This window comes from Fistularia commersonii, chromosome 28, assembly GCF_037954325.1.
Source record: "Fistularia commersonii isolate RoL2024-O1a breed Wild chromosome 28, RoL_Fcom_v1.0, whole genome shotgun sequence".
NCBI lineage: Eukaryota > Metazoa > Chordata > Actinopteri > Syngnathiformes > Fistulariidae > Fistularia > Fistularia commersonii.
In genome coordinates, this window is record NC_141311.1 from 5,271,611 (window position 1) to 5,292,777 (window position 21,167).

The following is a 21,167-nucleotide window of genomic DNA, read 5'->3' on the forward strand; positions in this document are numbered from 1 at the left end:
GGTCCTGTCCCTTGCCACTCAGGGCCGCAGTTGCATAAGCCAGTGATTTTGTGAGCATGAAGGCCGGCCTTTCTCTCTCAGGGTGCTATAAATAGGGGGAGAGGAGCCTCGGGCTCTCAGTGTAATGAGATTAACCAAACCAGCCTCAGTTCCCAGTGTTTTATTGAGCTTTATTTCAGTTTTCATTCCGTATTTCAATATGTATAAGGAAGATATTGAGTGTGTCTGCTCCTGCATGCGAGACAGAGTCCGTGCGGGAACATTCGTGTGTGCATCAGTGTGTGTGTGTGTGTGTATGTGTGTGTGTGTGTGTGTGCGCTTGCCTGCATATGAGAGGGCAGAGATGCTAGAGTGAGAGATAATGTGAAAGACGTGTGAGTATGTGTGTAATGTCCTCATTGTGCGCCCTTCAGGGCATGGCACATCTCCTAAAGATGTGTTCATCGTGATGGTAAAGAGTTTGTCAGCAGAACGTTGTGCCGTCACGGAGCTCTAACCACTGGCTTGAAATTGACTTGAATTCCCTGCTCGCGAGTTTACAGTGCTTTTTATATTATGGCCATCTGTTGCTGTCAGTGGAAAGGTAACAATTCAAGTCACCTTTTGCCTCTACAATGTAGAATGGTGGTCAGTGGCAGACAGGGAAGCACACTGGCACAGCTATCATGCCTGAAAGTCTCTGCGTGTGTGTGTGTATATATGTGTGTGTGTGTGTGTGTGTGTGTATGTGTGTGCGTGAAGGATTTTGTGAGACTGAGGACATGCAGAGTGGGAGACATCCGTTCTGTTTCGACATACTGCTGATTCTCACAGCCTGTATTTCTCTTACGTATCGGAAGTGTCTGCCAGACTCTGACTGCCTCTCCTGCCGCAACACTCAGGCCTCATTACCCAATTGCAGACTCCTTCTCCATCATTTAGGCATCATTTAGAGAGGACACGGGATCCAAGGATCTCTCAATTCCTCGTTTCTGTTTGCAGGAAACTGAATATTTTCATCATCAGTCTAACCTCTGGAACTCACCATTACCGCACATTTATTGGTGGAAAATGAAGGAGGGGGAAAAAAAATGGGGATAAAGGCGCCAAGGGCTGAAAGTCTTTGGATTAGCAAGAGAGGTAAACAGAAAGTGAAGTTTCCGCGACTTTGGGTGAAGTTTTCCACCGCGAACCTGTTCATGTTGAAAATTTGTTGGCAGGATTGACACACCCCAGGCCCGGGCTCAGGACGAAAATATGTCTGCCCTGAGTAAAACTGTGCAACACAATGAGATAAAATTACAGAAAGATTGTAGAATGGGGAGCGCTCAAAGTCCAAGGTTTAACACAACATTGGACGCGAGGGAACACAAAAACTCCACGGTTTTATTATTCACGTACTTAATGGTTGGATGTAAAATGGGAAATTACATTTAATTTTGTTGGCTTATCAGGAGCATAATATTCAGCTGACTCGGACATTCTCGCACAATTTAAGGACACCCTTGTTAGAAATTATCAGATTCAAACTGTAAGTACAGAGAATTTACAGTTCAAGAGGGGGAGAAGAGTGTATTATAAATATCCTGACCATTCCCTGTTACACTATATTAACAGACAAAGTCCTTTCAAAAGGGTCTTTTTTTTGTCTACTTTATGAAAAATGTATGTAATTTTTCCGAGTCTGTTGTTTATTTAAAAAAATGATTCGTTTCAAGTGGAGATGAATACAGTACTAACGTATTCTCTGTATTTTTTTTTTATTTCTGCCATTAAAAAAATAAGGCCATTTGTTTCTCAATTTTCCCCAGCATGACGAAGAAATAGGTTGCACCATAACTACTAGCATTTGCACAAACAGGTTACTGTTGGGATACCTCAACAGGACGTGTACTAACAAATGACTTGAAACAGTTTGTTTCAGCGTGCTAATGTTTACATACGAGCAGACGTTCTTTATGAGTTAAAGCCAAAAGTTAATCCAGAAATTCTGCTGGACGACATGTTGATGTTGCACTTTAGAACACGGGCAAGAGTATAAGAGGTTCAATGAACGTTCTGTTTACACTTCACATCTTTTATGTAGCATAGTTAGCAGCAGCAGCACTGCCCGGGGTGCATATGGCGAGGCAAGGGATGAAAGCGAAAACTAGAACAGCATATTTGTATCGTGGGGCATTTTAAAATCTAAAATTATAGTGTTTGGCTCGAAACAAAGACTATAAGGGACAGGAGGGCAGTGAATGACATAAGAATACAAATGACAGATAGACTGACTCATCACAAGCATGTCATATTCTTTGTGCCCTGCTGCAAGGCAGAGGCAGTGCCAAGACAGATGAATGCACACACAGAAGCCTTCTTCTTCCTCACTTCTGCTAACACCCATCTCGGGTGATCATTCTCATTATTCCCTCGGATCCACCTGATTAACATTATTAACGTTATTACAGGTAATAGAAGGGGACTACACTTATTCTATCTGCTCTTGTAAGGAGTTCATCTCAAAGGGATGTCATTAAGCTCTTTTTTTTTTTTTTTGCATAGGGAGTTTTATACATGCTTTTAGAATATAAACCCTTTGGCCGCTTCATCGCACCCCTGTATAATGCAGTGTAATCCAAAAAAGCAGCTCTCGCGGTCTGTTTCTTTCTTTTTTTTTTTTGCTTTGTCAGAAAACCTGGAGGGAGTTTGATACTCTTCGTTTTTGTGGAAAGTTGGAAAGGGGCAGTGTTTGAAGTGTTTTATATTGAAATGTGCTTCTCACTTTATGTTATGATGAACTGGGGGCCGAAATACTAGATAGCCCAGTAATCAAAATGTACCCAGTATATGTTACAGTTTTTCACAATCATGTTATCCATTTTTTTTTTGGAAAAAAAAACAACAAAACAACAGAGCAACATATTTGCATTAATTTTTTGATTGATTGATTGATTTTTCTGGGTAGTAGGGTGACAACCCCTCAGGCGATGGATTCACATTTCAAACACTTGTGCCTGTAAAACTGGTGGAGATATTAATAAAAAAAATGTACATATATATATATATATATATATATATATATATATATATATATATATATGTGTGTATTGCTCAGTTGTAATGGATTTTCATAAATAGAATTTTACTCAATTGCTCCCAGAATGCAAAATTATGGACAACTCAAAGGTATATCAAGGCACAAATTAAGAATGTATGAATGTACACCCACTGGATTTCTTTTTGTTTCTTTACACATTTTCCTTGTTTATGGCAAGTGATTCTTTATTGTTTTCCCACAGACCTCCAAAAAACTCTTGGGATTTCTTGGCAAGAAAACAGTTGGAAATCAACAAAATAAAGAATAGTAGAAAAGTAATTACACAAAAAAAAAAACAAACAAAGTAATCCACCAAAAGCAGGATTCTTGTGGTTTAGGGAGATATTCACTAAAATCACAAAGTGCCTGAAGAGAAAATTACTTTTAATTAGCTAGAAAGAGTCGACAAATGTGTGCATTGTGTAAATAAGGATAGGTAAACCAACCAAATTAAACATAACAGGGTTACATTTCAGATTTTATATCACGGTGCCCATGATTCATTTTTGTTGAGGCCCTCTTTGGAAGTGCGGAGGACGGACAGGATCAGGAATGAGTCCATCAGAGGAACAGCAAATGTTAGATGTTTTGGAGATCATTTCAGGCTGAGATGGTTTTGACATGTAGAAAGAAGGGATTGTGTAGGTCAAGGTGGAAGGATACCAAGGTTGAAACTGCCAGACAGGAAGCCGATAGGAAGACCAGAAACCAGAGAGGAGGTTTATGCACGGCCTGAGAGGGAGCACAAAGTTAATTGGTGTGAGAGACGAGGACGTAGAGGAGAGGGTTTGATCGAGGAAGTCGATTGGCTGTGGGGACCCCTGGAGGGAGCAGCTGAGAAGAAAAGAAGAGGATGATTAAATTATTACACCCTCCAAACAAAAAACATAAAACACCAACCGACCAAACAAACACAATAATACAGGACATCGTGAGCAACAGTTGAATCAGTTCTGAAACCGCGGGGGTCTCCGAGGACCCCCGGGGGGGCCGCCGCCCTCCGTTGTGAATCCATGCTTGGACACACATCCAACATATCAGTCCCGTGCAAGTGGGAAACTCACAAGCTGGTTTTCTTTGATGTTGTTGGATAAAGTAATACCACAACACCGACTGGAACACCCCCTTAAAAAAAAAAAGCCTCCTGAAAACAAACAAACAAAAACCTCAAAAACCACTCCTCAGAAACATGAGGCAAGAACACAGGTTTGAGGGGGATTGAGGTAACATTTGCAGGAAGCTGTAACACAGTGTTTCTAACGTTGCCAAGCTGAAAACCAGCCACACAATCTAACATCAATAAGTAATTTAAGACCGTTTTACCCTCTAATCATATACCAACTACTGTATTTTGCTTGAGCTGACAGTAACAGGATATGCAGGCTTCTGTTGGATTACATTAGATTGTGGAAATGTATTTACTGAAATGGGAAGTGATTGCGTGAAATCATCCTTTTTGCCGTCATAATTTCTCGAAACGTATTTCTTGGAGATGCAAAAAAGTGTGAAATTAACAACTGACACAAATTTCAGAAACTTTTGATATTTTTCTCTTGTCTCGTGTTCGACGTCGACCCGATGTTGACCAAGAGTTCGGTTTGTACTTGCTGGTCCCGAAAAGAGAAATTCGCTATATACGCTTTGAAAAATGTACTCTAGCCTGCAGTACTTTTTAAATCCGTTTGTTATTGTCTGGCGGTGCCTCGTTGTTGACAGTGAAGGACAACCTCGCGGAATAAACAAGAGAAAACAGACTTATTGTTTATTTATTTTTTTAAAAGCCCTACAATTCAGAGCATTAAGCTAAATGGACCATTTCACTGTGTGTTCAAATCAACCCTCCTCGCTTTCTCACTCTGCTGCACCCTGCCCAGCATTTGTTTCTGCACCGCATTATATCAGTAATTATCTTTCATTGCAGGGTAATAGTCTGCCAACCATCTTTGTGCAGCGGAATATGTATGACGAATGTGATGCCAAAATCGCTTATTAGTCTGCTCTTCACTTTTACATTGGATTAAATATGACAGAAATTAATATTGTTAAGAGGATACGGAGATATGCATAGATAGGTAGATCGATGGATAGATTAGCCGAGGAAAGACGGTGTGGAGGAACAGAACCACGGTGACACAAAGGTAGCTCTTGATGACTCACACACACACACACACTCTCTCTCTCTCTCTCTTCATCTCTCTCCAGTCTGGATTAAAATAAAAGAGGCCCAGCAGCCCCAGCCTGCAGAGAGGGAGTTACTCGCTCCATCTCAGAGATAGGGTGATGCGCTAAAAATACCACTCCTTGTGTGGGCTTGTTGGGGTGGAAGGGAGGGGGACACCATGTGGGGAGGGGGATTTATGGATTCGGTGTTGGGGTAAAGCACTAATATTACTTTGCCCGGTCCAGCTTTTGATGGCATTCGGAGATTCTCTCAAACGTTTTCCCTCCACATAATTTCCAGCTCCGCGGTTTTGCTCTAATTGGGTCGTGAGGAGGACGCATCCACTTTCTAGGAATGCCACTCGGTGCAATTAAAGTTCTGTTCATTAGGGATAATGCAGCTGGATGGAGCTCTTACGTAGTTGACCGATGTTCTTTTTCTCCATCGCACCCCCACGGCTTATGACTCCCATCCCGCAAATTCCATTAAACATCAAAAAGCTAATCGATGTAATTCTATTGCTCCCCCCCGCTCTGTGTGAGGGAGTTTGTCTCTCAACTCCTAATTTATTTTAATACGAGTGACAGGAAACTAAACAGGGCACCGAATGAACATGTCTCGCCATCTGTCATCTCTCAGGATGGTTCTGCGTGTCAGCTGATCCATCTGTTTAGTCCTTCCTCGCTCCACCAAAGCAGAAGGGAGGGGAAATTCAGAGGAGCTCCCCCATGCAGGATCCTACAAGGTGCAGCCCGAGACAAACAAAGCTCATTTAACTAGCGGTTCTGCACTGGTCCCTGCTATGATATTCAAATATCTGAGTTCTGGTTATGAAGTGAACAGGGTGGTGGGAGTCATGATTCTTTAGCACTTACCTTTCACAGCAAATGGCCTTTGGGGGGTAGTTGGGAGGATTTACATATAAAACGGCGGGGAGCTCCGAGGGGTGATAAGGATGAAAAGTAATGGGATAAAGAGCAAAAAGAGTGGATGGGAGGGCAGAAAAAAAAAAAAAAGTCTCTGCTGGTGCTGAGAGCGCCCAAAATCAGGTGTAATTTTCAATCTTGAATGTGGGCAGGATCGGAGAAGGATGAGAATGAAGGAGACTGTCATTGTTTTTTATACGTCCAGCAGGCAATAAATCAAAAAGGAAATATAAAAACGTAGCAATCAGGCACAATAAAAAAATATATATCATTTTTAGCTTCGTTCTGTGACAGTGATTATGGCCCGTGTCCACAAGATGCACCCTAAATCTCATTTACAGAGTGCTTTTCTCGAGTGTTTCTCGTTGCTAGGTTACTGAAACCTTCCAGCTCTCCTGTATTCATTCGTTGAATGTCAAGTCAAAATAATTAGGAATGTAACAGTGACAAAAGACACTCACCTGACATCCCTCCATGTTCTTTGACGTAAAATATTGATTGCGGTAACACTTCGGTGCCAGATTGTAAATAACTTGTCAGTGACAGCCAGCGCCGGTTAATCCCAGCCACGGGTGACAATGTGGTTATAATTAGTTTTGCCTTTCATCATTTTGATTGGTGAAAGCGACAAGCTGGGCTATTGTCAACTGAGACCATTGTTAGATTTAAAGTAATGGAGTGTGTTGAGTTCACTCAACACTAAACTTCTCTGATGTCGTGATGGGAGAGGCCGCCCAGTCACGGCAAACACCCTAATTAAAACAACTCTGAGAAGGTCTTATTTATAAGGGATTGGCTGTCGGGGAAGTGCCGGGAAAGGGTTCTGTCAAATATGCATCATCCAACTTAGGGGCACTTTAAGGAGCGCCATAAGCTGACAAATGATTTTAAAATTCATAAGCAAAGCAGGGATCGTTTACATAAAGATTTGTTTTTCTATGACTGAACTTTCACTCAGTACATTCCGCTAACTGCAGTCCTCCCGTTTATGGGTTTTACATCCAGTGGAAGCGGCCGATATTGAAAAGGCCTAAAACAACCTATATGATGAATGAAACTGTCAAATTACTATTACCAACTGCAGTATATAACAGAAAAAGGGGACAGTTTAGTCACTGCGGGTAACGTCAATGTGAAACTCATACTGGAGGTAACATCTAAAAGTCAGGCAATAATCATTATTCGAACAATCCCGATCCGAATGCCGTGAGTCTGCAAAACAGAAGGACACGGACAAAGGTTGCATCATTAAGAAGTTGCCAGCCGTTGTGTGGCTGACAGCTCATGGCTTCTCTTGCCTTTTGTTCTGTCACTGTGCAATATTTCAAACCCAATCTGATGTCAAAAATGTCAAAATATCTTGATTTGCCATTGTGGATTATGACTGTGGTTGCGTTAAGCCCGCTGACAGATGTTTCGTTTCCTCGTTTGAAAAAAAAAAAAAAGTAATTCACCTTGAATGCTTTTAGCGTGAAGCTACAACAGAGGGAAATGATAGAGGTAATATAATGTATCTAGCATTTACTAGGTTCATGTGTCCACGTGTTTGGTACTTGATAGTACCATCAGTAGATTATTACTGTCACACTTTAACCTTGCCAAATGAACCCCGAAATATTCCAGTGCGCGTCCACCATTAGCTGGATAATTCAGGACGTTTTGTACAAGACACCCACAATACACCTGCGAATTTAAGTGGCGTGGGACCATAAGAAAGAAAAAAATGCGCGTGTACACAATAACACATATTACTTTGTGCGCTGTAATACTACGGAAAAGTGGTGTTTTTGTGATAAATCAATTAATCTTGTTATACATTTGCTATCCACTACAATGGATGCCCGGGGGGGATTGGAGGACCACACAGAGCAACAAGCCCAAATTCCTCGCTGAAAGATTCTGCCACGAGCTTTTCACCCCAGGTTGAATTCATTCTGTACAGTGGATTAATAGATTAAAAGGGTGGGCTGTGGATGCTCTTTCACAGCGTGGCGGCCCTGTTGCCGGAGAAATAAAGGCTGATTATCCTGCCTGATGGAGCTCATATAGCAAATCCATTTCCGGTGGTACTTGCCAGGTATGCGATTGTGTTTGGTGCCTCTACGTTCCTGAAAGGCACATTTTCTGCAGTTTCGGATGCTTCGACCGTCCCCCTGTGTTTGCCCTCCCAGTGTTGGGTCAGAGATCCCGTGGGCAGGATAATCTTCTATAATCCCTGGCTCTGTGATCTGTCCGCAGCACAGCGGAGAGCTGAATGGGAGGGAGAGGCTATGCCTTGAGTGGACAGTTGGGGGGCAAACAGTGGAGGCAGGGCAGTCACAGCTCTGTAAAACCATCATATTAAATCACGGTGAATATCCTCGTTGAGGCTGTGCGTAAACGGAAGACGCGCAGATATGGTCGGTTTCTCCATCAGTTGTTTTCATTTAAGATACCGAACATGAATCTAGGTTATTAGTGACAAACTGTCAAAAGCGGTTTCCATTAAAACTCAACCCTCCCAGTCTAAGTAGTTGGAGGGTATAACATGTCTTGCCGATGAACGAGAGCATATATTTTTACAGTGTTTACAGCAACATGCTGTATGCACAAGTAATGTAAATACAGGAGTAACTTACGGTGTTTGTGGGGCGGAGGCAATAGACTTAAATCTCCTCTGGGTTGAGCGTTGTTGTCATTTTACCCAGAAAATATCTGTGATTCATCTCATTAAGTGGATACAAGAAAAGGCAAGCCTTCATTGTGCAACTGTATTCAAAGTACTGTAGGAAGAGGAGGGACTTCTGGGACTCGAACCTGTATAAGCTTTGAAATAGGCGAATAAAATAAGATGTATCTCAACATAATTGAATAAGTTTAATGAGGGTCCCCGCAGGTCACATGAAGTTATTGCTTGAATTCGAGATCATACATTCTGAAATTGTTCCGATGGTGCTCGTGACATTTTCCGTAATTGCACAGAAGTAGAACAAAGTGCCCTTCTGGCATTGATAATAAGATAAGGCAGGGTAGAATTTATTATCCTTGTGGGAAGCTTGTCTTCGGGAGATTCAAGTGTCTGTGGCGTCAAGTCATAGTTAAAACACCAACAAACCCATTCATTCCTTCATTAAAATCAATATATCTTTCTTCATCAGAAAAACATGCAGTATGATATCAGTGATGGACAGCGGGGGGGGTTGCGGCAGTCATATAAGCCCGACCTGAGCTGTATTAAGGGCTTTATTCAAAAAGGGGCCAGATTATTTGAAATGGTTGTCCCTGCTTTGGGGGATCCTTTACTGTCACTATCTTTTCCCTCTCCGTTCCTCTAACTCCGCGGGGATCGCAGTGGAATTGTGTGAACTCAACATGACCTCTTAACATTAGCATATATACAAACCTGTAAATGTGTGTGTGCGCATCCATAAAACTTAATTACTTGACTGGATAGCATTTGTTTGCTAATAATCTTAAAGGTCTTTTGGGAGAATAGTTTGCAAGCACCAAACGAAAACAATCTGCTTCGTTAAAAATATATGTCGCATTTAAAAAGGAGAACGTGGAGCGTGGAGTTGAAAAATTGTAAGTCAAATTATATTGTGACGCCTCAGAACACGAGAGGGTGCAGGAGCTTTTTTTCTTGGTGACCTTTTTTTGACCTTATAGTTCACTGGTCACCAATGACAGTAAGAAAATAAAAGGCTTAATTTCGTATTTTGCCAAGGAATCTGCTCAACTGGATAATGTAGTGGAGACTTAAAAAAAAAAATTACTCTTATTATTAGTATTGGATTAGGATTTGAACGAAAAAGTGTAAAAAACCTTCACGATACTGAATGCAGGTTTAGATATGAATTGCCTTCGCCGATTTGCACTTTAGTACGCTAAGTCTTGACTGCAGGGCACATTCGACACTTTGTGTGGTCTACTTGTTCAAAGATGACACTAGTTGTAGATCTCAGAATAAAGGAATGAAAGTTCCTCGGGGCAGAAAAGAAAAATTACCGAAAAGGATGACATTGGAGGTCAGCTTTGCATAATTTGCTTTTTTGAGCAGAAGCAATGGGCGTATTCGCGCCAAAACTCTTGTCCTGAGTCTTTTGGGCATGATTGGCAGAACAAAAAAAAAATTGGCAGTTCTCTTGCAGCCCTATCTTTTTATGCCTGCTCTCCAGTCATGTCCGGTATTTTCTCCCCCCAAGACGTATGCGATTGAATTATACTCATCCTGGCCATCTGAAACTTCAGTGGCCAGATGCCCCTTCTTTGCCCATGTGGCACGGTGCCATCTCTTTCCATTCGGAAGCCTCCTCCTCTTGTGCATTGTACTGTAAATGACGACATGAGAACGGAAGCAGGCTCGAGCGTGCCGCTGTCTTTCTATGCCCTTGTGATTGCTTGAGAAGCGCAAAGGGCAAGTTGAGGCAAGCGGAGATGGCAAGGCCGTTCTGGACACGTCGTCTGAGATGTGTCAGTTACGGGCATGTTGCCCCAATAGCATAGCCGTATCAGAGAGCGCTGCATAATGTTAGGAGTCTTATATGCTCAATAGATCACTGGATGATTCAGCCGCAGCGGCGGAGTGCAGCTGTGATTACATGGTCAGCCTATAACAGCATCACCCTTTCCCAATTTGCAAGTCCCCAATCTTCTTTCACCCACTACTCCCTTCACTGCCACCCCCACAGTGTTAGTGATTGGCCAGGTGCTAAATGCCTGGGTGAGGCACAGCTCACATGAGTGGGTGGGAGGGTATAGTGTAGGGTGTGTGTGTGTGTGTGTGTGTGTGTGTGTATGGAAGAGTGGGGGTTACTGCACGTGGAAATAAGCATCTGTGCTTGGTTGGCAGAAGAGGAAGCGGGGGCAGGAAATAACTGTCATTCTGCTCTGAGGCTCAGTGTGTGTGTGTGTGTGTGTGTGTGTGTGTGTGTGTGTGTGAGTGTGTGTGTGTGTGTGTGTGTGTGTGTGTGTGTTAGTGCGCACTCTGGGGGAAAGAGAGGGTGATGGACTCAGGCAGGTTAATCATTAACTTAGTGAACTGAACAGAATGAAGAAAAGGGAGTTTCCCTTTCCCTCAATGTGTGTGTGTGTGTGTGTGTGTGTGTGTGTGTGTGTATGTGTGTGTGTGGGGTTGGATCGGGGCCGAGGATGTTTTTTACTAAAGTAGCTTTAATAAATGAAGGTCGGTTTATTCCCTCGGAGAAGACTGATTAATGGCAACAGTCGATTCTGATGGGGGAAAAAGAGAGCTGACACCATCCAGACTCTGGGGAAAATGCTGATGTGGCATGAGATAGCCACAAGCCTCTATGTAAGGACTGTTAATGAATAAGCGATGTCGAGAGAGGGTCAGCGCAGGAGATGCATGAAAACCTCCTCTATTCTCTCACGTAGACTTATAAGTTTAATTAAACTAATCACTGCGTTGACTCTGGGCTCCAAAGCCCTTTGAAGCCTGCTGTATTAATGACATGAAATCAAGCTTTTGTTGCATGAATGTACGCAGAGAAGAGCGTAGATGAAGCGCCGCCGCGGAACAGACTAATTCTCCCAGCTTATTCAGCACGCAAGAACATTGTGTAAGAATGTGTATCATGGTAATTTAATAACCGAGCCGGTAATGCAGTAATACCTGTGCAAAATTTCTCAAGCAAAATACTTTTGCGTTATTACAAGTACGCTGCAAATGCAATCATGGAGCTTTACGTTTTCCATGCGGATGACCACATCTCTTAGTCACGCAAAGTGAATAGGAGTAGCGTCGTTCGTATATCTATTACTACAGGTTTGTCTGTGGCGCGTGTCACTGGACCATAGTGAACTGACAGAGCGAGGCGGTTCAGGTGGCAGAGCAGCGTGACGGACAGCAGATTTAATGCGCCCCTCTTCTTCCCGACACTGACAGTTTGTTATCTTCCGTGAGTAAAAGTCACTCATCTGGCACAAATCCCCTTCCCTCTGAAACATCTGATCATCATGTCATCCATCCGCTCTCCGCAACGATCCACTCCAGAGGCCCCGTTTTCAAATTGAGAAACCGGGAGAGCCTGTCGCTCGGCTCCGGTGTGAACGTGCAACTAGTTTGCCTTTCCGCGGTGTTTGAGTAAAAACAAAGAACTTCAGCTCGAATGCTCGTGTGTGTGTGTGTGTGTGTGCGTGCTTAAGTGCATCATGGGGGTGTGTTTTATGTGGGGCCGTGTGTGTATGCATCTGCATGTGTGCATGACTCACTTTCACCAGCTATTGTTGTGCAGGGGTTTAGTCTTTAATGGAAGATGGAATAATTGTCTCTTCATCAGCTCTCCAGAGATCACAATAGTAACTGTCAGGTGAATTAGAATTCTTGACATTTTCCCAAAGTCTGTCTTTGAAAGGGGTCTGTTCAAACAGCCTGTATGTGAGGCCTTTTCATAAACGACTGCTCAAAAGAAGCTCCACCATCCGTCCCCAGTGTGTCATAAACAAACGATAGTTACTTTCCACCGAGGGAAGGGGAAGGGAGGGGAAAAAAAAAAAGCGAGACTCAGAAGAAGTGGTAAACCACTGAATAAAGAGGGAGGAGAGGAGGAGGATTTGGCTAGACAAGGCATCTTATCTTCTGTGTTCTGCACTGTGCTCAGCTCGAGGCTGCTCGCTGAAAGGTGTAACATTGACTTCGAGCGCTGGGTTTTTTCTTTTTTTTTTTTTTCTTTTTACTTGTTGCTCCCACAAAAAAAAGGCTGAAAGAAGCAAAGAGGTCTTCCCATTTGTGCTCTCGCTCGAACATGTGTGAGCGGTAAATCTAAATCTTGACACACACACACACACACACACAGTTAGAATATTCTTCCTCCTCGCAACAGCTGAAAATAAACACAGAAATGCAGGTCATCACACAAACGTGGTGACACACACGGTCCCCCTCTCGCTCAATTGACTAAACTGCCTCATCTGCATTCCAACTGCTAAAATAAGTTAGCTCGCCTTCCACGAACACAAAATATATGGAGTGACAACAAGAAGAAGTGGAGATCGGGATTTTATATTCCACATCCAGAGCATGGAAAGCACAAGAATTAAGTGCCCATAAAACACTTAAAGAAGAGCGTTACGACTTCATGACATTTCCTTTTGACATGTGTGTATTATTATTGAAATGATGCGAAATATTTATCTATGGGCCATGAGAAATTGCCTCTTTTGGTAATTATACAGTTTGACATCATAACATCAGGCTCCTGTTATTATAAAACAAGTTAAATCAACGTACAGGAAGATGGCGCCGATGACGGCAGCGTCTTGGCTTGGGGAAATTGCCTATTATGGTTGAGTAAAACAATGTGCCACCTATTATAATTTCTCATCTCCGCAATCGTAACCAAGGAATTATGACATGCACATATAGAACTTGTTTCCTCATTTCTATCAAGGAAATTGCCACACATACGACCTCTGTTTCCAAATACGATTCATGCAATTGCGGGGTGACTACATCTGTTAATCTATACCCTCATTATTAAAGGCATGAATAACACCAGCGGCTGTTCTGCAGTCATTTCACCGTCCCAGCATGATTTCGAGTTTCATGGTAAAGGGGGGAGAAAAAATGATGCAAAGCACTGTGTTGGAGGGGGGAAATGCAAATTTAAAAAGAAAATTGGTTGTCAGTTTGAGCCATCTCAGATGTCATCCCTGAATTAGTGGCGGTTGACCTAATGCACCTTGTTTGAAAAAGCTATTTCATGGTCTAATTGTTGCTCACAGAGGGTACAAAGGCCTTGCTGTGTCTGTTCACATCCAAAAGCCATGGAAAGAGCTGTTCGTGAACAAGGCTGTTGATGTCAAAATACAAATTGTTTTGGTGCAAACCATGCATGCACTTTAGTGGAACATGTAAACATTTACAGAGGGGAATGAGTCAACCTGTTTTCCTGTGACTTTTTCTCTCATTTTCCTCCTCGATGGGCTGTTCTCTATCTTCTCTGTAAATCCTCATCACACAGACTGCGTGTTGCTCTATGTGCCTGTGGTCTATTACTCTTACTGATCAGCTTTCCTGTTGCTGCAGAGGAACTGTGAGCTGTGAGATAAGGACAGTGAGAGCACATGCTTGCAGTTGGGAGGGGGGGAGGAGGAGACAAAAGTCACAGATACAACCATGTGAAGGACAAATGGCTAATTTGAAAACTAAGACAGATCATCACGGGTCCATTAATTGTTGCCGCCTCCGTGGCGTGAGGAAATTGACGAACGTGAGACTGCAGACTCAGCATCCCGGGGATCGGAAGGGGAGCATGGTCTTGCTCGGACGGTGAGAGTTCAACAGAGCTGAGCAGGGGAAATACCAGAGGAGCTGTTCTTTCTGGGGCCTGGATGGAGGCTGCAGAAAAGGACAAACCAACACAAGCGAGGATTAAGGGCACCTGAATAAATCCAAAAAGAAAGAAGAGGGAGCCAGGTTTTAACATCCATGGCTTCAGGATCACGGTGCAGGATATACATGTTGACGCAGGTTGACTCCTCTGGCATGAAGGACGGGTGAGCGGGACACAAACGGAGCATTAGGACTTGTCATTTGATCTTTCTGTGGATTCAAGACAGTTTGCGCTTAATGGCCTGGTGCGCCTAAGGAGCAACGCGGTAAACAACAAATCGAGAAGGGGCTGTTTCAAACAGAGACACTCGTTCAAGAGGAGAAACCAGGTGGTCGTGGAGGCTGTTTATTCTTTCATTTTTTTTTTTTAACTGGTGCACGAACTAAATGCAATGAGCCAGAGGAAGCTGACGCGACAGCTTCGGCTGTGGGAGAGTCCTGAGGGTCCACCTCCAGTGCCCCCCCTCATCTCACCTGTGTCACCCATAGATCAGCCTCGTGGACACGGGGGCTCGGCTCTGTTCCGGCGCATGAAACTGAACCGCAGCATTCAGGAGCACAGACGCTCATCTCAGTGTAATTGCAGGTACAGTTTATGCAGGGAAATTTAACCGTATCCCCCTTCCAACTAACCCCCCTTTAAACAAGAAGCCAAAGAGATTTGCTGAATGTGTACTCAACGTTATTTACTGAAGACGATTTCTGGGTAAATTATTCCATGCACACAGTCCAAAAACTCTTGTCAAATGGATGTGAATTTGGAAAGTACTATACTCTGAATGCCGAGGCCTTATGATTGTGCGAAATGTCTGGAAAAACTAAAACAACAGCCTTTTGTGGATAGGGGTCGCTCATAATTGGTGAATTTATCAAAAATTTAAAAAATATCTCACTTCAGGTTCCAATTTTTAACAACTTGAGCCGTTCACGACTGTGTTGACAAAGTTTGGGAAGCCAGGGAGGAGTAGAGAAGTGTTGCCGAGATAAAAGTTTGCCAGCATTAAAAATAGATACGTCTCCTTATCTCCCATGTCAACCCAGCACAGACTAAACAGTTTGATAATAATAATCATCAGAATGCTACGAGTGATCTTGTAGCTTTTTTTTTTTTTTTCATAAAAAAAAAATCATGATAACATGCCAAAAATAAACCGCTATCTCAGATTTAAGTTTTTGGCAAAGGTAAGTTGTAGGGGGTTCAATATTTTGTGAACGGTTCTGTGGCTCTCGGAATACAGGCTTCTCGCTGCCCCCCTGAAGTAAGTGATGGTGAAAAAGAGGAAAGTGTAACCTGAGAGCCAGCGTGCCGCGTCCCCTCGGGCTAAGCTTTGTCTTTGAATGGATCTGGCAGATTACTTTCACCCTTGTGTTTGGGGTTCAATGTTAATCAGTAATGTAACTGCCTAATGCCATGTGGACAAGTGTTGCACTCCGGAGCCGAGTGGAAAAGTGTGTGACACGACCGTAAGTGTTTATATCTAAGCTAATTGCAGTCTCATCACCTATGTTCAGAGAGACAGAGAGGGATAACCCAGTGCAAATAAGATCATATTTGTTTATATGTGAGTCTTTTTTCTAACTGTGTAAAAAGCAGAAATTGCCTGGGAGTTCGATACACTTCCGATCCTTTTCTATGAGGTGCAACCTTTATGTCACTCTTCAGCAATTTTCACAATGCTGTGCCTGTGGGAGGGGAAGGGGGGGTCACCCTCCCCTCCCCAACCATTTTACATAGTCCTTCGGTCACTTAGTGAAAATGGAAGACAGCTGCAAATGTCCTCGGTGGATGGAGAGTGAGGTGTCAGACCTCCAAGTATTTTGCAGCGACAGCTCTGTAGAATCAGCTTGCAGAGCGAGACAAACACACAAACAACACTGTAGGGTCAGGAAAGAGTGCAAAGCAAAAAAAAAAAAAAAAAAGAAACCCAAATGCAAGCAAGATGGTGGCTTAGATCCCCTGAGTGTGACTTGAGAGTGACCTGTTTAGAGCCTTGATCGCTTCAAAAGTGGATCTGACACATGCGCATTTACGGTAAGATGTAGTAATAATACAGAAGTAAAACCAAGTTGAGACATTTGGTCACACACATTCTATTCATCAACTGGATTTACAACTCCCACACCAAACATTTATATTCCAATTTCTTTCACACTATAACGTTCTCATAATCATCGAGTTGTTCTGGTGTACCTAACACAACTCAGAAATTAGACTATCATTAGTAAAGGAAATTAATAATGATTATTATTGTAACTTTGCTGTTTCTTGGAAAATTAAAAAGAGCTCCACAACAAAAAATTACTTTATTTAAAATTGGGCCTCTATTACATATTAAAGAGTTGCATTTGTCAAAACGGTCTCTAATTGTAATTAACTTTACTTGGAATTTCAATGATGATACTCGCACTGAGAATGCTAGTCCAAGAAAAGATAAACAGTCTTAAGCATCTTGATCTTTCAGAATGTTCGGTTGTGCCTTTGGGTCTAAACACATCTAAAATCAAACCTTTGCCCAGCCTCGGCCTGGAGAGAAGCCGGGGCTGATGTAGCTCATTTGCTCTTTTAAACTCTCCAGAAGATGACATGTCGGCCCGGTGGCAGTCTGCCAATCCAACAGCATTCACAGTCCCAGCTGCATGAGTTCATGTTTTTGCGCCTGTCACATCTCTTTCCTCAGCTTCCTTCTATAAGACACAATTCATTGCAAAGAGGGCTGGTCCGCTCCGACGGGTTCGGAGCGTTTAGGCGTGACACGTTGGACGCGATATGGTTCGCCGACGGACGCGACTGAAATCAATTGTTGTCTGTGCTTTGTCTCACATGCAGCTTCGATTCGGAGAATGGTCCCTCTCCAGGCCGCAGTCCCATGGATTCACAGGCGAGTCCTGGGTTGGTGCTCCACCCTTCTTTCCCGCAAAGCCAACGCAGGGAGTCCTTCCTGTACCGCTCAGACTCAGACTACGACACATCCCCCAAAACCATGTCCCGCAACTCCTCCATCAACAGTGAGGGGTAAGGATGAAGACATCATCCTTGATTTATCGTGCAGCAATTAAAACAATGTTTCAGGTCAACTCACATCAACCCCGGCAACAGCGTATTGGTCTAATCAAAACAGCAATGACTGTAATTATGCAAGCATTATGCTAATTAAATGCTGATGAATCGTCTTCACATTAACTGTTTCGCTTTGTTTCCTGGCTTGTCTTTCAGTGAGTTTCAGCCTCCCAAACCCCACCATTAGTCTGTTTTGTTCCACATGATTCTTAGTAAACATCCAGCTCTTAAATGCAGCCTCTCATATAAACAGTGCGAGTCTCGGCGTCTCCGATGCTCACACTCCCTCACAGTCATCTGGCTTTTTCGCTTTTGTCCCGCAGGCATGCCGAGGACATGATAGTCACCCCTTTTGCTCAGGTATGTCTTTTGACTTGTCAATACCACTAAAGGACACGAAAAGGGTGGCTTCTTAAGTGAACTGAGCGCTTATCCTCGCCACCCCGCCCCCTCCTTCTATGTCCATCTTTCCCCCAGGTGTTGGCCAGCCTACGAACTGTAAGAAGCAACTTCACCATCCTCGCCAATGTCACAACACCCACAAACAAGTCAGTATCAAACCCCCTCCCCCAACTTCCACTCATCACTGCCTGTCTGGATTGCAGTATGTGCTTTGCCAATACATCTTTTTCCTTGCTCCCACGGGGAGGCATTTTTACTATCGCGATAAAACAGTCAATAATTATCACACTCTGCTCAGGGGAAATATGATCTGCATTATTTGGTATTCCTCAGACTCACTGGCTGAGTGCAGAGAAAAGCAGAAATATGTCCCTGACTCTGTACCCGGTCTACTCGAGATGGTCGATAACTTTGTAATGCAGAAGACCGAAGGAGCTCCGGCTGGCAGGCTTTTAGCTCCACGTCAATATGATATATAAAGTAATGCACCACAGAATTATCAGCGTCTGTAATTAATCGGCTTCATGCCTACCATCACCAGATAATTATGAAACCACAAAGGCTAGTTAAAAGGGCTTTGACATTGACTATTTTAGGATGCTTTAATATATAAAGTGGAGAGATCATATATATATATCTATATATAGATATATATATATGTGTGTATGTGTGTGTTTGTGTGTGTGTGTGTGCATACACAATGAATGCAGAATTGTTCAAAAACCAAATTGCATTTGATTTCAGCTGCACTAGATTTGTCTCAGCTTATGTGAATATAAATGAATTAGATGATTTAGACACATCAAAAAATTCAATGTATTTTTGATTTAATCCTTTTGTTTCCTTACCTGTGATAATAAATGTGGGCCAGTGTCCAGCAGGGGGAAGCAGAGCGCGGCTTTCCCACTGATGTAATGATGTTTTCGTCCACAGGAGGTCACCCTTGACAAGCCAACCCACTGTTCCCCAAGCTACACTCTCCGGTATGTTGATAAATAGTCCCACCACACAGTTTTCAGGGACATAATATGACTAACGCCCCCCTAGTCTTTATATTAATGTTGACACAACGTTTTGGAAAAATTATAGTGGTAATATTTAATGAAGGGCGCTGAATACATTGCACTTTCCAACATTATGACACGAATGAATAAGTAGCTTTCCAAGTTACAATCAATACGTGGGTCGAGAAAATGAATACAAGTTCGGAGAGTTGCATGTTTTTCTGTCAATCTGTAAATGTATGGTAAGCTTTTCAAAACTTCTTTTTCACTCCACTGACATTTTTACATTTGTTGCACTGAAACAGGAGAGAAACAAAGCTGCTTCATATTTCATAGAGAACAAAATGCTGTGCGAGACCACCAGCTCTTTTTGTTCACCCTGTAGACCTTGAATCTTCCAAAGCAAAGTGCCTGACGTTCATGTTTATATTTGTTTTTCTCACCAAACACTTTCAGTGTTTCAAGCCAAGTCACTGATTTATTTTAAAGTGTGTAAAAAGTAACTCATTGTTCGTTCGCTAACACTTGCTAGAGTACTAATACTTTACTTACACAAAACAATGAGACAATGTAGCAAGAAGAACCTATGTATATATCAAAAAAGATACGACTGTATATATTTAGTATTTATATTCAAATAAAAAACTGTGTGGTTATGTTTTATTGTCTGAAACTATTTGTGCCCAAGAAGTAGCATATAGAGGCACATACTGGCATCTGTAGCCGGAGGCAACATGCGATGCCTCCGCCATTCTCGTCACTGGGATATCTCACTAGTGCCTCCAGGGAATTCTTCAGAATTTCTGCAAACGCTTCCTTGGACACGAGGATAAACTCATCAGATGTTTGTGGAATAAGTGCAAAGTTCATGGTGACCATGACTTCACACAACACACTTTTGGCCCTCTAAATATTAAATTGTCTTTACACACTAAGGAATTATATTTGGAGTAATTATGAGAATATTTTGCTTCATGTCAAATAGCAGGATCACTGAGAGTACAAAAATGATGTGTTTGGCATAATGATGCTTAAATCCTGTGATATAAGCTTTGGATAGTTTATGCTTTAATTTGACATTTGGGGATGGCCTTAAACTCTTGGCTACCAACTTGCCCTACATTTAAAATCCAAAAGGTTTAAGGCAACTTTGAGACAAGTTTTTTTTCACCCCTGTGTGCTGACTGTTATTTGGTTCATGTGCTATTTTGCAAAAAAAAAAAAAAAAAAAACAGTATCAAAAACTTGTATTAGTTTCAATGAGAGTCAGCACCCCAGTCAATATGTTGTTTTAATTTGGATAAAAATGATTTGAAATGAAAAACGTTCATTCATTCTTGCTCACTAAAAGGGTAAAAGGCAGTTAGTATAAGTTTGGTGACTTACATTTTAAGATCACCTTCAGTATTAACTAAAATCAAGGTCATGGGTTTAATGCCACTTGCTTTCTTCTTGCCCAGCAGCTGGTTTACACGTTGTCTATGTGTGTGCCCTTCCCAGAGGAAACATACCAGCAGATGGCTCGGGAGACTCTTGAGGAGCTGGATTGGTGCCTGGATCAGCTGGAGACGATTCAGACTCACCGCTCAGTCAGTGAGATGGCCTCCAACAAGGTGCACACCTGTCCACACACAACACACACACTTGGATTGGTACTGTCCTTTCTCACACTGTTAACTTAGGGAGCTGCCACACTTCCTGATCTACAACGTGAAACATTGTATAATTGGAGTTTATTATCGGGCGCAAAACATTCAGGTCTGCATCATTGGTAATTAAAAATGTGTTCCATCAAAAATCGCATAATCCACTTGAGATTCTTAAGGCTTTAAATCACACGTGCACACCGTTGAAACCTAAAATGGGATTCCCCTGCTTTGGCGAAAAAGTATGTGCTTATAACTTTAACGCATTATTGTTCGGTGGATGTCATATAACCTTCACTTTTTGCGAAGAAACAGTTGTTGTTGAGGGCATTTTTTTCGCTGCTCAAATATGTGGAATAATTAATGAAGGACAGACCATAAATGTGGTTGACCATCTCTTTTGGTTTGTGTTTTTATTTAATAAATAAATCAACACACATTATGATGTGCACTTTAAGTGTGTGTTTTGTATTACTATACCTCCCCATGGCTGTATGTGGGAGGTTTCTTAAGTATACCCGGGACAAAGAGAGAGGCAGAGAGGGAGGAGGGAGGGTGACGGCCTGTGGGTGGG

At 42.5% G+C, this 21,167-nt stretch overlaps 1 protein-coding gene across 1 annotated transcript in view; it reads left to right on the plus strand.

Moving 5' to 3' along the window:
- pde4a (phosphodiesterase 4A, cAMP-specific) overlaps positions 1 to 21,167 on the plus strand; it is a 40,729-nt gene that overhangs the window by 10,177 nt on the left and 9,385 nt on the right. Inside the window, exons 2-6 of the mRNA XM_086176349.1 lie at positions 17,311 to 17,496; positions 17,865 to 17,901; positions 18,019 to 18,089; positions 18,877 to 18,926; positions 20,448 to 20,560. Coding sequence (XP_086032475.1) covers positions 17,311 to 17,496; positions 17,865 to 17,901; positions 18,019 to 18,089; positions 18,877 to 18,926; positions 20,448 to 20,560 — 457 coding nt within the window. The remainder of the gene's footprint in view (positions 1 to 17,310; positions 17,497 to 17,864; positions 17,902 to 18,018; positions 18,090 to 18,876; positions 18,927 to 20,447; positions 20,561 to 21,167) is intronic.